This window comes from Callithrix jacchus, chromosome 1 (genome assembly GCF_049354715.1).
Source record: "Callithrix jacchus isolate 240 chromosome 1, calJac240_pri, whole genome shotgun sequence".
Taxonomy (NCBI): domain Eukaryota; kingdom Metazoa; phylum Chordata; class Mammalia; order Primates; family Cebidae; genus Callithrix; species Callithrix jacchus.
In genome coordinates, this window is record NC_133502.1 from 14,194,621 (window position 1) to 14,211,503 (window position 16,883).

A 16,883-nucleotide genomic window follows, 5' to 3' on the forward strand; every position below is an offset into this window, starting at 1 on the left:
CCGAAAACCCCCCTCCCTCCTGGGGGAGGCAGGCAGTGGAGGGCACAGGGACGAGGCTGGGAAGGATCTGGATCCCGACTCCCGCTTTAAAACCCAGAGACCCAGGCAGCTGTCTCCTGAGCTTCTGCACAAGGCCCTGGCCAAGAGCCTGGCCATGGCGAGCAGCCAAGAACCCACAGCTAGCACCGGACGCCACCGCCAGAGTGCGGGTTCACAGCGGGTTCACGGGGTTGGGACACCAGCCTGCTTTGCTGCTGACTCAGGACTTCGATGGTGGCATTCGCATGCACGGAGGAAAAAAGAAGAAACCTTTCTGAGGTTCTTTGGCCCCTCAGGAGAGCACTGTGCCCAGCTCCTAGAATACCCAAAGAAGACTCCTTCGCTCGTCCTACTGCAGGTCTCACTGCGCTGACTCCAGCTGCGCTCACCCTTCCAGAAAGCATCCCAGCTTCCCAGGCCTTTTTGCTTTTGAAGTTTCCACAAGTCACGAAAATGCTTCACTTGTCTTCCCTCCCCAAGCCTTTGGCAAACTTTACTTTTATATCGATTGCTCTAATTTTCATTTGAGGTTTATTTCTCTGTGTTTTCCACTTAACAGCAAACTCAGGTGCCCAAGGACAGTGCTGGAGTGCTCCAGCTCAGTAAATGTTAACTGTGGACCCCGTGACCAAGGAAGGGTAACTCGTGTTGCCTCTAGGGAGCCACTTATGCCAAGACTGACTGCGTTTATAAAATACATTCCTCTCAGAATCCCAACGAAATCCTGCCGTCTGGAGCTGATTCTAAGACAGTCCAAATAAACAGTCCAAGTTTTAACGTATGCAAATGCTTTTCAAGCTTTAAATGCTCTTGACTACTAAGATAATAATTAAGACAACTTCAGTCTTGACTGGGCAAGGCACAGAAGCTTCGAATGTGTCTGACACCCAACTCACAGGGCCAGGCATGCTGCTTATTCACTAACTGCCCAGTCAAGGGCACCTGCCTAGAGGAGGCTCACTGATCCCAGGTTTTGATTTCAGGGCAGCTTCCACCATCAAGAGTGTCATTCAGCACACCTTCATCTCACACACACACTCTCTTGCAGGCTTCCACAATGCCTGCTCCCGGGGAATGGGCGAGCCACAGTAAGCACTTCCAGGAAAACACCAGTATCTTTTTGGATGGCACAGAAATCTACATCACTTTTCTCTTAGGAGGGCTGGGAACTTTGACATTCCTACTCCCACCCCACTTTTAACAGCTGCTGTTTAACTGGATCCCATCCCTTCTATTTTCTGGGCATTAAGTCTGCTCACAGCAAGGCAAGCTCCCCGCAGGGAGGTAATCTCCCCCAGCCTCTTCTCCTCCTGCAGCCAGCTGTCCAATATGACACCCTGGGAAACAATCTTTTACTGACTTAGGGGACTGAGTGTCACCAGGCAGCTTCCTGAAGCAGCAAGGCACAAGCGACCACCCCACTGTTCATCTGCACTTCCACAGCTCCACCCTCCTCAGTTCACTGCTGCTCTCAATCTGACCACCAAGGTAGGTCACTATCTGCTGGGCAAACAAAGTAACAGCCCCCCCCGCAGCTACTTTCTCCTTTAAGGAGCCCCCACAGGACACATCAACCAGGTTTTCTGTGTCGCCCGGACCCCTCCCGGGTTGTGCAAGCAACAGAACATCCAGAAGCTCTCCACCCAGAGCAAACCACCCCTCAAGAGCAAAGACGCCTGCCTCCTGGAGAGGAAGATGGAGAAAAAAGCAGCTTTGCCTGTTTAACCTCCAGCTCCTTCCTGGTAGCAGACACAGTGGGTGGGAAGGCTACCCAGACACAAGGCTCACCAGACTCAAGGGCACTCAGGAAACTGGCTCAAGTCCTTATTCAGGTCACTGCGTCTCAAATACCTGGGCTGGGCCTGTGACTCACACTCCAGCACCCACAACCAGCGGGTGGGACATCATGTCAGGAAAAGCTCCACTCTGGGTGGAACCTGCTTTTCAAGTTCACTGGGTGTATAAGCACCTGAGGGGTTCACTGTGCCCACTGCCTAGATACAGCTGATTCATCAAGACAGGGAAACTGCAATCAACAAAGAGTAATTCACACAGAGCTGGCTGAGCGGGAGACCAGTTTTATTATTACTCAAATCAGTCTCTCCAAACATTCAGGAGCAGAGTTTTTAAGGATAATTTGGTGGGTGGGGGGAAGCCAGTGAGCCGAAAGTGCTGACTGGTCAGAGATGAAATCATAAGGAGTCGGAGCTGTCTTCCTGTGCTCAGTCAGTTCCTGGGTGGGGGCCACAAGCTCAGATGAGCCAGTTTATTGATCTGGATGGTGCCAGCTGATTCATCAAGTGTGGGGTCTGCAAAATATCTCAAGCACTGGTCTTAGGAGCAGTTTAGAGGGAGTCAGAATCTTGTAGCCTCCAGCAGCTGCATGACTCCTAAACCATCACTTCTGATCTTGTGGCAATGTCAGTCCTACAAAGGCAATCTAGTTCCCAGTCAAGAAGGAGGTCTGCTTTGGGAAAGAGCTGTTATCATCTTTGTTTAAACTATAAATACTAAGTTGTGCTCCCAAAGTTAGGTCAGCCTGTGCCCAGGAATGAACAAGGACGGCCTGGAGGTTAGAAGCAAGATGGAGTCAGTCAGGTTAGATCTTCACTGTCTCAGTCATAATTTTGCAAAGGTGGTTTCAGGTGTGCAACCATACCAGCTGCTGAAGCTCGGCCCTGGGGACCAGATGAAGCCCACTGGACACGGGCAGCAACTGCACCCCTGCCTGGCATACCTGGGGCTCTCTGCCTGTGCTCCGCATATGCCAGCCACTAATGGAGGAAGACCCTAACAACCAATGCCAACCACCAAGGACGGCACCTTTCCCCTCCTTCTTCCCTGCCACAGAAATGGAAATGGAGGAGGGGCAGGGTGGACAGTGACCTCAAGGACCATGACAGAGAAAGGCTGACCTTGTAGCCCAGGTTGAACATCATCTTAGGTTTTCCCTTAGAAGTAGTGGGACTAGTGGGACGTCGTGGAAAGGGAGGAGAGGAGGGAGCCCATTCTCCAGGGCCTGTCACTTTTCCTCCTGCCTTGGGGTAAGGCGTACCCCCCTGGGCAGAGCAAGCACCCTACTAGCTCGGCCCACCCCCGCTTCCTGCTCCCAGCATCACTTCCTTGGCTGTTTTTCAAGGTCACAAAGAGCCCTAAAGCCAGGGGTTCTGCTTTGCTCCTCTCCTTCCTGGCTGGAATTCCCAAACTCCTAGTCTCAGCTGCTAGTCTCGCTTTCCTACTGAAAGAGAAAGCTGCTAGGAATAAACCTTGCCTGCCTCACCATGTGGATCAGAAAAGAGATGCTGTGGCCATTATGAAAAAGGGGATGGAGAGAAGCAGGGGTGGCTGGCAAGATGGCCAAATAGCAACAGCTCCAGTCTGCAGCTCCCAGAGAGATGAACACAGAAAGCGGGTGATTTCTGCATTTCCAAATGAGGTACCCGTCTCATCTCTTTGGCACTGGTTACACAGTGGGTGCAGCCCATGGAGGGAGGGCCAGCCAAAGGAGAGGGGGGCATCGCCTCACCCAGGAAGCACAAGGGGTCAAGGAACTCCTCCCCTAGCCAAGGGAAGCCATGAGAGACTGTGCCAGGATATTATGACCTAGATGCTATGCTTTTCCCACGGTCTTCACAACTCGCACACCAGGAGATTCCCTCCAGTGCCTATGCCACCAGGGCCCTGGGCTTCAAGCACAAAACTGGGCAGCCATTTGACTGGACACTGAGCTAGCTGCAAGAGTGTTTTTTTCATACCCCAGTGGCGCCTGGAACGTCAGCAAGACAGAACCATTCACTCCCCTGGAAAGGGGGCTGAAGCCAGGAAGCCAAGTGGTCTAGCTCAGTGGATCCCACCCCCACAGAGGCCAGCAAGCTAAGATCCACTGGCTTGGAATTGTCACTGCCAGCACAGTAGTCTGAAGTCAACCTGGGACAGTGGTCTGAAGTTGGGCTTGGTGGGGGGAGGGGCATCTGCTTTATTGAGGCTTGAATAGGTGGTTTTCCCATCACAGTGCAAACAAAGCCACCTGGAAGTTCAAATTGGCTGGAGCCCATCACAGCTCCGCAAAACTGCTGTAGCCAGACTGCCTCTCTAGATTCCTCCTGTCTGGGCAGGGCATCTCTGAAAGAAAGGCCGTAGACCCACTCAGGGGCTTATAAATAAAACTCCCATCTCCCTGGGATGGAGTACCTGGGGGAAGGGGTGGCTGCAGACGCAGCTTCCTGCCCACTGGCTCCAGAGAGAGCAGCGAATCTCCCAGCACAGCGCTCAAGCTCTGCGAAGGTACAGACTGCCTTTTCAAGTGGGTCCCTGACACCCGTGCCTCCTGATGGAGAGACACCTCCCAGAAGGGGTCGACAGACACTTCATACAGGAGAGCTCTAGCTGGCATCTGGAGGGTGTCTCTCTGAGACAAAGTTGCCAGAGGAAGGAACAGGCAGCCATCTTTGCTGTTCTGCAGCCTCTGCTGGTGATACCCAAGCAAACAGGATCTGGAGTAGACCTCCAGCAAACTCTAGCAGACCTGTAACAGAGGGCCTGTTAGAAGGAAAACGAACACACAGAAAGCAATAGCATTAACATCAACAAAAAGGACGTCCACACAGAAACGCCATCCAAAGGCCTCCAACATCAAAGACCAAAGTTAGATAAATTCACAAAGATGAGGAAAAACCAGCACGAAAAGGCTGAAAATTCCAAAAACTACAACACCTCTTCTCCTCAAAAGATCACAACTTCTCACCAGCAAGGGAACAAAACTGGACAGAGAATGAGTCTGATGAATTGACAGAAGTATGTTTCAGAAGGTGGGTGATAACAAGCTCTGCCTCGCTAAAGGAGCATGTTATAACCCAATGCAAGGAAGCTAAGAACCTTGAAAAAAGGGTTAGACAAACTGCTAACTAGAATAACCAGTTTAGAGAAGAACATAAATGATGTGATGGAGCTGAAAAACACAGCACAAGAACTTCGCAAAGCATATACAAGTAGCCCAATCGATCAAGCAGAAGAAAGGATATCAGAGATTGAATATCAACTTAATGAAATAAAAGTGCAAAGACAAGATTAGAGAAAAAAGAACGAAAAGAAACGACCAAAGCCTCCGAGAAATATGGGACTATGTGAAAAGACCAAACCTACATTTGATTGGTATACCTGAAAGTGACGGGGAGAATGGAACCAAGTTGGAAAACACTCTTCAGGATATTATCCAGAAGAACATCCCCAACCTAGCAAGACAGGCCAACATTCAAATACAGGAAATAAAACACTCGAAAGATATTCCTCCAGAAGAGCAACCCCAAGACACATAATTGTCAGATTCACCAAGGTTGAAATGAAGGAAAAAAATGTTAAGGACAGTCGGAGAAAAAGGCCAGGTTACTCACAAAGGGAAGCCCATCAGACTAACAGCCGATCTCTCTGCAAAAACCTTACATGCCAGAAGAGAGTGGGGACCAATATTCAACATTCTTAAAGAATTTTGAACCTGGAATTTTATATCCAGCCAAGCTTCATAAGCAAAGGAGAAATAAAATCCTTTACAGACACGCAAATGCTGACAGAGTCTGTCACCACGGGCCTGCCTTACAAGAGCTCCTGAAGGAAGTACTAAATGTGGAAAGGAAAAACTGGTACCAGCCCGTGCAAAAACTTACCAAATTGTAAAGACCATGGACACTATGAAGAAACTACATCAACTAACAGGCAAAATAACCAGCTAGCATCATAATGACAGGATCAAATTCACACATAACAATAGTCACCTTAAATTAAAAGGGCCAAATGCTCCAGTCAAAAGACACAGACTGGCAAATTGGATAGAGTCAAGACCCATCTGTGTGTTGTATCCAGGAGACCCATCTCCCATGCAAAGATACACAAAGGCTCAAGATAAAGAGATGCAGGAATATTTACTAAGCAAATGGAAAGCAAAAGAAAAGCAGGGGTTGCAATCCTAGTCTCTGATAAAACAGACTTTAAACCAACAAAGATCAAAAAACACAAAGAAGGGCATTACGTAATGGTAAGGGGATCAATGCAACAAGAAGAGCTAACTATCCTAAATATCTATGCACCCCGTACAGGAGCACCCAGATTCATAAAGCAAGTTCTTAGAGACCCGCAAAAAGACTTAGACTCCCACACAATAATAGTGGGAGATTTTAATACCCCGCTGTCAATATAAGTCAGATCAACAAGACAGAAAATTAACAAGGACATTCAGGACTTGAACTCAGCGCTGGACCAAGTGGCCCTAATAGACATCCACAGAACTCTCCACCCCAAATCAACAGAATATACATTCTTCTCAGCACCATATTGCACTTATTCTAAAACTGACTACATAATTGGAAGTAAAACACTTCTCAGCAAATGCAAAAGAACAGAAATCATAACAAATACTCTCAGAATACAGTGCAATCAAATTACAACTCAAGATTAAGAAACACACAAAACTATATGGAAACTGAACAACCCACTCCTGTATGACTACTGGGTAAATAATGAAATTAAGGCAGAAATAAGTAAGTTCTTTCAAACCAGTGAGAACAAGGACACATCATACCAGAATCTCTGGGGTACAGCTAAAGCAGTGTTTAGAGAGAAATTTATAGCACTAAATGCCCACAGGAGAAAGTAGGAAAGATCTAAAACTGACACCCTAACATCACAATTAAAAGAACTAGAGAAGCAAGAGCAAACAAATTCAAAAGCTAGCAGAAGATAATAACTAAAATCAGAGCAGAACTGAAGGAGATAGAGACATGAAAACTCCTTCAAAAAAAAACATTGATGAATCCAGGAGCTGGTTTTTTCAAACGATTAACAAAACAGCTAGACTGCTAGCCAGACTAATAGAGAAGAAAAGAGAGAAGAATCAAATAGACACAATAAAAAATGATAAAGGGGTTATTACCACTGATCCCACAAAATACAAACTACCATGAGAGAATACTATAAACACCTCCACACGAATAAACTAGAAAATCTAGAAGAAATGGGTAAATTTCTGGACACATACACCCTCCCAAGACTAACCCAAGAAGAAGCTGAATCCCTGAATACACCAATAACAAGTTCTAAAATTGAGGCATTAATAGCCTACCAACCAAAGAAAGCCCAGGACGAGACAGAGTCACAGCCGAATTCTACCAGAGGTACAAAGAGGAGCTGGTACCATTCTTTCTCAAACTATTCCAAACAACAGAAAAAGAAAGACTCCTCCCTAACTCATTTTATGAGGCCAGGATCATCCTGACACCAAAACTGGCAGAGACACAAGTAAAAAAGAAAATTTCTGGCCAAAATACCTGATGAACATCAATGTGAAAATCCTCAATAAAATACTGGCAAACCAAATCCATCAGCACATCAAAAAGCTTATCATTCATGATCAAGTCAGCTTCATCCCTGGGATGCAAGGCTGGTTCAACATATGCAAATCAATAAATGTAATCCAACCCATAAACAGAAACAAGAGAAAAAACCACATGACAATCTCAATAGATGCAGGAAAGGCCTTTGATAAAATTCAACACCCCTTCATACTAAAAATTCTCAACAAACTAGGTATTAATGGAACATATCTCAAAATAGTAATAACTATTTATGACAAACCCACAGCCAATATCATACTAACCAGGCAAAAGTTGGAAGCACTCCCTTTGAAAACTGGTACAAGATAAGGATGCCCTCTTACCATTCCTATTCAATATACTATTAGAAGTTCTAGCCAGGGCAATCAGGCAAGGGTATTCAAATAGGAAGAGAGGAAGTCAAATTGTCTCTGTTTGCAGACAACATGATTGTATATTTAGAAAACCCTTTGTCTCAGCCCAAAATCTGCTTAAGATGATAAGCAACTTCAACAAAGTCTCAAGACATAAAATCAATGTGCAAAAATCACAAGCATTCCTATATACCAATAATAGCAAAATCATGAGTGAATTCTCATTCACAATTGCTACAGAGAGAATAAAATACCTAGGAATACAACTTACAAGGGATGTAAAGGACCTCTTCAAGGAGAACTACAAACCACTGCTCAAGGAAATCAGAGAAGACACAAACAAATGGAAAAACATTCCATGCTCATGGATAGGAAGAATCAATATTGTTAAAATGGCCATACTGTCCAACAGAATTTATAGATTCAATATAATCCCCATCAAGCTACCATTGACTTTCTTCACATAATTAGAAAAAACTACTTTAAATGTCATATGGTACCGAAAAGAGCCCATATAACCAAGACAATCCTAAGCAAAAAGAACAAAGCTGGAGGCATCACGCTACCTGACTTCAAACTATACTACGAGGCTACGGTAACCAAAACAGCATGGTACTGGTACCAAAACAGATATATAGACCAATGCAACAGAACAGAGGCCTCAGAAATAATGCCACACATCTACAACCATCTGATCTTTGACAAATCTGACAAAAACCAAGCAATGGGGAAACAGGATTCCCTATTTAATAAATGGTGTTGGGAAAACTGACTAGCCATATGCAGAAAACTGAAATTGGACCCCTTTGTTACACCTTATACAAAAATTAGCTCTAGATGGATTAAAGACTTCAGAATTAAAACCTAAAACCATAAAACCCCTAGAAGAAAACCCAGGCAATACCATTCAGTACACAGGCATGGGCAAAGACTTCATGACTAAAACACCAAAAGCAACAGCAACAAAAGCCAAAATAGACAAATGGGATTTAATTAAACTAAAGAGCTTCTGCACAGCAGAAGAAAATATCATCAGAGTGAACAGGCGACCAACAGAATGGGAGAAAATGTTTGCAATCTACCCATCTGACAAAGGGCTAATATCTGGTATCTACAAAGCACTTTAACAAATTTACCAAAAAAAAAACCCCATCAAAAAGTGGGTGAAGGATATGAACAAACATTTCTCAAAAGAAGACATTTATGTAGCCAACAAACGTGGAAAAAAGCTTAACATCACTGGTCATTAGAGAAATGCAAATCAAAACCCCACTGAGATACCATTTCACACCAGTTAGAATGGCGATCATTAAAAAGTCAGGAGATTACAGATGCTGGAGAGGATGTGAAGAAATAGGAATGCTTTTACACTGCTGGAGGGAGCATAAATTAGTTCAACCATTGTGGAAGACAGTGTGGCGATTCCTCAAGGATCTAGAACCAGAAATACCATTTGACCCAGCAATCCCATTACCAGTAATATACCCAAAGGATTATAAATCATTCTACTATAAAGAAACACACCCACGTATGTTCTCTGCAGCATGGTTCACAATAGCAAAGACCTGTAACCAACCCAAATGCCCATCAGTGATAGACTGGATAAAGAAAATGTGGCACATAGACACCATGGAATACTATGTAGCCATAAAAAGGGATGAGTTCATGTCCTTTGCAGGGACATGGATGAAGCTGGAAACCATCATTCTCAGCAAACAAAGGAACAGAAAACCAAACACTGCACGTTCTCACTCGTAAGTAGGAATTAAACAATGAGAACACTGGACACAGGGAGGGGAACATCACACACCAGGGCCTGTCTGGAGGTGGGGGTTGAGGGGAGGGATAACATTAGGAGAAATACGTAATATAGGTGATGGGTTGATGGGTGCAGCAAACCACCATGGCACATGTATACCTATGTAACAAACCTGCACATTCTGCAGACGTATGCCAGGACGGAAGGATGGGAGGGAGGAGTGAGGGAGGGAGGATGGGTGGGTCTCAGAGTCTTCTGGTGCCCACACATAATGTGGGCTGTACCTGCACCACACCCCTGCAGCAATGCACCAGCAAGGCAGAACAACAGTCAGTCAACACAGGTGCCAGAAGAGGGCCCTGAAATATGCCTCCTTCGAGATCCCATGGAATTGTTTCTACCAGTACCAATCCTAAGGAAGAAACATTCAAAGGGGAACACACAGATAAGCTTGCAAAAGTAAGAGACAGGCTTTGAGGGCTGCAGGCAAGGGTCTCCTTTTCAGCTGCACCAGGGGTCCTCCACCCCAGCACTGACTTTTGGGGCTGCTCAGCTCTGCTGCGGGCCTCCTCATGCACTGCAGGGTGTTTAGCAGCACCCCTGGCTCTGCCCACTAGATGCTGGTGACACATCCCCAGTTCTGATGACCGAAAGTGTCTCCAGACATCATCAATGTCCCCCAGGGGGCAAAATCACCCAACTGGAAACCCCTGAACTATACTACATCCAAGATGGACGTTGGTGAGTCTGACATGGTTCTTGGACCAGAAGCATTGTCCAGCCATTCTCCCGCATCTTGGCTTATACACTGAAACTCCTGCAGCAGGAAGATGAGCATTTACCAGGACACATCAGGCAAGTCATTTAAACCCTTTTAATTTCTCATCCACAACAAGATGTGAATCAGATTTCTGCTTGAAATCTCACAGTTCCAAGTGACAATAAAACGAGATCATGAGTAGGAAACCACTTGGCAAAGTTCATGGTGCTCAACAGATACAAAGTTCAATCAGCTTTATCAGCATCATTGCCCAGAAATGCCTCCGAATAACCTGGTAAAACCAAAAGGGCCCAATTAACAAGACTAAATAGTTCCTGGGCAAAATGAAGCCTGGTACAATGATTCACGTATTCTGCACCAGAGGCCTCGAGGCAGGAGTGTCTGGGTGGTGGCCTGTTCTCCGGGAAGGTCCAAGCTCTGTCCTGCAGATGTGGAATCGCTGTCCTTACAAAACCTTCCAAATCATGACTTCTGAGGTACTCCTTCCCCAAGACAAATAAACCAGCAGGCTTCTCAACACAAAGAAGATTTTAATCAGAATAATTTCATGTTTTTTAAAATAACCTCAAATAACCTAAGTCATGAATATTCTCATGATACACTTTTCTCATCAGGGACATAAAAGTATTCATTTAATTAATAAATTCAGGAGTCAAAATTTGAAAGGTACCAAAGTATATATATACAGTGAGACCCACCCACCACGGGCCCCCATCACCCAGCAAACCAACCCTCCTTGCCCCAACAAGTCATCATGACATCTAAGTAACCTCAGAGAAGAACATTTATGCACATACAAGCAAATACCTACAAAATCTAACCCCCACTTCTACCCAAATTGTAACATTCTACATACACAGTTGTTTGCTTTTTACCTAAAGATTTTTTTCTTTTGGTAGGGGGATGGAAGTTTCACCCTTGTTGCCCATGCTGGAGTGCAGTGGCATGATCTCAGCTCACCACAACCTCTGCCTTCTGGGTTCCTGTGATTCTCCTGCCTCAGCCTCCTGAGTAGCTGGGATTACAGGCATATGCCACTATGCCCGGCTAATTTTGTATTTGGAGTAGAGATGGGGTTTCTCCAGGTTGGCCAGGCTGGTCTCCAACTCCCGACTTCAGGTAATCCAGCCTCCCAAAGTACGGGGATTACAGGCATGAGCCACTGCACCCTATCTAAAGTTTCTTGAAGAGCAGTCCCGATCAGTAAAGGACTTCCTCACTTTTTAAAACCATCATTAGCCCATGCCTTATTGAGCTCACATTGTTTCCATTTTTTGCTCTGATGACCCAGGTGTCAAGGAAGAGCTGCACACTGTCAATTTTGCTAGGTCCTGGAAGTAGAACTGTTGGATGAAGGGACTCCATCTGAATTTTAACAGAAACTGACAAGTTACCCTCCAAAGAGGCTGTCCCGTATACAGCCTCGGCAGTGTCTGAGGTGCTAATTTCCCCTTTCCCGTGCCACGGTGCCATCAAGCTTTTTTTTTTTGTCATTTGTATGAGCTGAATTGTGCTTCCCTCTTCCACACACCCACCATTCACCTGCTAGAGTCCCAACTCCAATGCAGAAGGTGACTCTTTAAAGAGGTGTATGAGTTGCAATGAGCTCATTAGGGTTGGCCCTGATCCAATATGGCTAGTGTCATAAAAAGAGATGAGGACACAGACACACATGGGGAAAGACCATGTGGGCATACAGGGAGAAGACGGTCGTCATTCACAAGTCAAGGAGAGAGGCCTCAGAAGAAACCCACCCTACCAACACCTTTCCAGGTTTGTCAGCAAATAAATTTCTGTTGAAGCCTCCCAGTCTGCCATACAGTGTTCTGGCAGCCCCAGCAAAATAAGGCAGTAATTCATTCACATACGAACGACGCTTCTGAGAACTTTTCTCTTTCTTCTGTTGTAAGGCTGAACATCTTTATATATTGAAGAGTCGTGCATATTTTCTTTCCTGTAAGCTGTTTATATCCTTTGTCCATTTTTCCACTGGGTTATCAACCTTTTTTAAAAAGTGGGAGTCTTTAACATATTAGAAAAATTCACCTTCTGTAATAGGAGCTGCAAGCCACTAGCTTTTGCTTCGGGTAGCTTTTGTTTGCAGAAATTAACTTAATGTAGACATAACATCAGTAACCATAGCACTTCCAGGCATACTGGCCCTGAAGTAGTTGGAAGTGCTTCCTAAGAACCCAGAATCGCTGACCAGAACCAGGACCCACATTCCTAAGAACCTGGAATCGCTGCCCAGAACCAGGACGACAACTCTCACAGGAGCTTGGCAGATGTTAGATGAACCCACGAAGGTTTTTAAAAAAAAAAAAAAAAGGAGAAATGAGAAAGGGCACATGCCACACAGTTACCAACGAAGATTTTAAAACAGGAATTCACAACTGCAGCTCTGCTCTGCACCTGCAATGCCCTCAGCAGCCTCCACATTTCACCAGCTGTAACCAAAGGCTAAGAGGTATAAACAATGCAGTGGGCTTTATTAAAATTATACAAGGTCACAGACTCCCTTAAGAGTATAAGTTTTTGTAAAAGGTATCTTTCTGCACAGATGACGTGTATGACCTCAAAGCCTTAAGGCCTGGTTTGCATTCTGCCTCCACCCAGGCCAGCTCTGATGCCAACTAACGACAAGGCCTGGCTGTCAGCCTCCACTTCCCACTTGCCCACGGGGCTGATGCGCATGCTCTTCAGAGGGGCTTTGATAAGAATGAAGTCAGGCCGTGTACAAAGCAAGACTCATCAACTTTAACCACCATTACCTTGTTGACTCTAGAGTGTCCTCTGTCTGAACTGCAGGCTTGTGAACCTGGGAGAAATCCGAGCCTGTTGCCCATTTTACCTTCAGAGAAGCCCCTGACCATCTTCAAAGTGCAGGAACCATTCCTGACCTTTATCTGGTTGATCCTCAGGCTCACAGATGCTAGGATTTCCTAACCGATTCATTTAACACATAACACACCTACTAGGTACCCAGGGTGGCTGAGGGGGAATGCAGAATGAGTAACACCCTGGCTCCGGCTTTCAGGAACTTCTAGTAACAGAAAAGTGCGCAAATAATTAGCATCAGACAGCCAGCAGCAGATGTCAGAAGAGACAGGGAAGACCCGGTTGCTCAGGAAGGTCTGTCTGAGCTCCAGGAGGGAGGCAACACCTGAGCTGTTCCCTGAAGGGCTATGACCTGCCAACCTGGGCAGGGGGCGGGTGCGTGTTTCTCCCAGGCTCAGGTGCAGAAGACCAGCAGAAGGCAAGGAAAAATCCTGCTGACTGAGGGCAGCTGGGAATAAGCGGGACACCCTTGAAGCCAGCTGATGGAATTGAAAGTTAATTTAATAAGCAATGGGAAGTCACAGAAACTTCTGCTGATAGAACAAATGACCAGCCACTGCCTACAACCATAAATACATGAGGAGAAAAGGAAAGTAAGAGCAATGAGAAAAAGCAGAAGGTCAGGGGAAGACCCAGAACAGCTGTAGAAGGGGCACCAATGGGCAACCAAAGTGGACAGGCGTGGAAAGAAGAGAAGCTGGAAGCTAGATGGTGCCATGCTCTGTGTCAAGGACGGCCAGCTCTGCCAGGACAAACAGCAGCAGCGGGTGGACTGGGGAGGGAAGGGAGATGGCTGCCTGCATTTCTGTGATAGTGAGGAATATTCTGGTGGGATATTCACCAAGCCAGCTGCTTCCTTTGCTGGCTCCTGTGTGCACAGATAAAAACCGTTTTCTCCCACTGATATGTCTTTTATCAGTTTACTGCAGGCCTCAAATGCTGAATCTAACAGTTTTTCCTTCCTGAAAAGTGACCTATTGCCAATTATTTAACTCAAAGGGCACATTGATCATATGCAAGACAGCCTAGGTAAAGAAAGTCTGGTTCTGTCATTTAATCATCTTTAGTTAATAAGAGGACCCTGTAGTCATAGGAGAACATTACATCCCTGTGGGTCACTCTTCCTATGTTCTACCTTAGTTCCAAACTGCATCTGGAACTCTTACATTATCTCAGCAACACAATTAAAGGGTTGGGGGCAGGACATACAATGCTGAATTGGAAGAACATTCAGGGTCAAAGTTTCCACACAATGCGGCCTGGCCGTCCATTCTCCCAGGTGATCATTATTAGAAAGGAATCACCAGCAGTGACAGTCTCTGGTGCTGGAGAAAACCAGGACTGGACAATGTGGAAGGCGGGCCTCATCCTCCCTGGTGTTCGCCCAACTCAGGCACCCAGCAGCTGAGTGTCTCCAACCCGCTCCCACAGGGAAGGCAAGCCTATGTTTTAAAAAAAACAGAACACTGGAGTTTCTGTAGCAAATCACATCACTACTACCTGAAGAGGCTTCCTGGAGTGAAGGAGAGGCCAGATGGAGAATGAGAAGTGTTCTCTGGAGAAAACAGAGCTGCAAAGATGCACAGTGGGGAGGTGGGGGAGGCAGTGGGCAGCCCGGCACAGAAAGCTGGGGAGCTGCCTGGCTAGGTGGAGAAGGAAGCACTCACTGGTCGTCCTTCCTTTCAGATGCCAGGCTCTGTGCTGGATGCCTGTCATATGTCATGTCACCAGTCTTCACCACGTTCCCATGAACTGGGGATACAGCTGGCCCTCTTACAGAAGAATGCAGGAACATGCCAGACCTGTACCCCTTTCTCATCTCCCTGTGAGCACCACCTTCTCTGCTGACCCTAATGTTCAAGTCCCCAACAGGTGGCTTAGTCACTATTTTTAGGGATGAGCATGAGGAGGGGGAGATCACTGCCAATCAGGAAAGGATCGAGGAGGGAGACCCCAGGCTTCCCTCTTCCGGCGGGCTACAAATGCAGGAAGAACTGCTTCAAAGCAAGGAACATTTTCTTGTGCTGGCAACAACAGTGACTGGGAGAAAGGCCACTGAAACATCAACATCAACTTAAAAATAGGGGTGCACAATAAAACCTGAAACAACCCGAAGAGAAACAAAATGAAGCAGTTGAAAATTCTTGGATCACATCCAAACATCAAAGAAAAAAATCCAAACCACCACAAGTTAGCTACAAATATTACTGAAACACTGCAACACCAAGAGCTATACAAATCCGGCCGAAGATTTATTTAGAGAAAACCCACGGCATTACACACATTCATTACTAAGCCAAAAAAAATACTATGTGTTCAATCCAAAAGTCTAAGAAGGAAAGCAGAGAACAGAATCAATAAAGACACATGCATAAATAATCAAAAATATTGGGATGAGAAGTGAATCCAGTCATTTAAAAATAAATAACCTCCAATTACTATCACCAAGGAAAACATAGGTAACACGTTCATTTGCAATAGATCAATAAAAGGAGAAAATCTTGACAGGAAAAAATTTTAATGCAAATAAAATACATGGCAAAATTTTACAATGGGAAATTTGAACATACGGAATCAGAGATAATTTCTCAACAATGTATTAATAAAATTTATTCAAGAAACAATAAGAACTATAGGCAGAAAAGGGTGGATGAAGAAACAGATCAAGTCACCTCCTTTAAATATGTTTTTTATACACACACCCACCCCGACAACTCACAAGAGGCTCAAATGGTTTTGCCCTTGAATAATTCCAAAACTTGAAGGAACTGAGAATTCTAGCAGCTCCTTCAAGCACAGTATTTTTTAGAAGCATCACAACATAATACCAAAATGCAGGAGGAAGAGGAGGAGGAGAAGGTTCCTGTTAAGGAAGGATCAGAACTCCTAGGAAGAGGGACGCTGCAGTTGAATGTGAGAAGAAAAAAGCACTTTCTGCGATAAGGAGCTGTAGTCCAGTGAGAGGGGCTGGCCCAAAGACAGCCATTTCTGGAGGGGGAAAACAAGGTGTTCTGGAAATGAGTGTGTGAAGTGCCAAAGTCTCCGGGCATTTAAATCTTTTTCAGCTTTTTTTTCCCCCAAATACCACTGGCCCATGACTAGCAATCCTCAGGATTAGCTCAGCACAGCCTGGCAGCCAGGTGGGCAGGATGCAGGGTTTTCAAGAGGCTTGAGCTGGGAAAGTAGGAAAGCCACATTCTCCTTCACACTGGGTGGCCACAGGCTTCCTCACGAAGAAAACAGCCCCAGAATTTCTGTTTTTCTCTGGTCGAGAAGGCAGAATCCATACCACCATCTTATGTTAGCACCATGTGGTGGCAACTCATACTGTCCTAAGTATCTTCATAAAGAGAACGCCATTGGATTCTCTCAATCATCCTGTCCCCTTAGGTCATCAGCCTTCTCCCGTTTTACAGATTAAGATGCCTGGTCCCAGGGCAAGGAAGGAGAGAAACTGGGACTCAAATCCAGATTTTCTGACACTGCCTCAGACGCCTAAATAAGAACCACAATAAAAATAAATTCACAAAGTACTAACTTCTGAAGGATTCCAGTAAGAAAAATACTTTCTAATATGATTGTTCTTAACGTTTAACTGATTTCCTTTTAGAAGCCAATAAACTCTAATCCTTAATGACCAAAAAGTACATCAATTTACAAAACATTTGCCTGTGATTTCAAAGATTTACATGCCCCATTCCATCATGCCAGGTTTAAGAACTCTTGTTCTG

The 16,883-nt window shown here is 45.4% G+C and overlaps 1 protein-coding gene across 15 annotated transcripts in view; it reads right to left on the reverse strand.

Moving 5' to 3' along the window:
* STK24 (serine/threonine kinase 24) overlaps positions 1-16,883 on the reverse strand; it is a 145,437-nt gene that overhangs the window by 33,126 nt on the left and 95,428 nt on the right. The window contains exon 1 of one of the 15 annotated variants that reach the window (XM_054244366.2): positions 1-16,883. This exon is cut by the window's right edge and continues 11,814 nt beyond it. The exons of the other annotated variants lie outside the window; for them this stretch is intronic. Coding sequence (XP_054100341.1) covers positions 1-156 — 156 coding nt within the window. The 5' untranslated portion in view covers positions 157-16,883. 15 annotated transcript variants of the gene reach the window in all.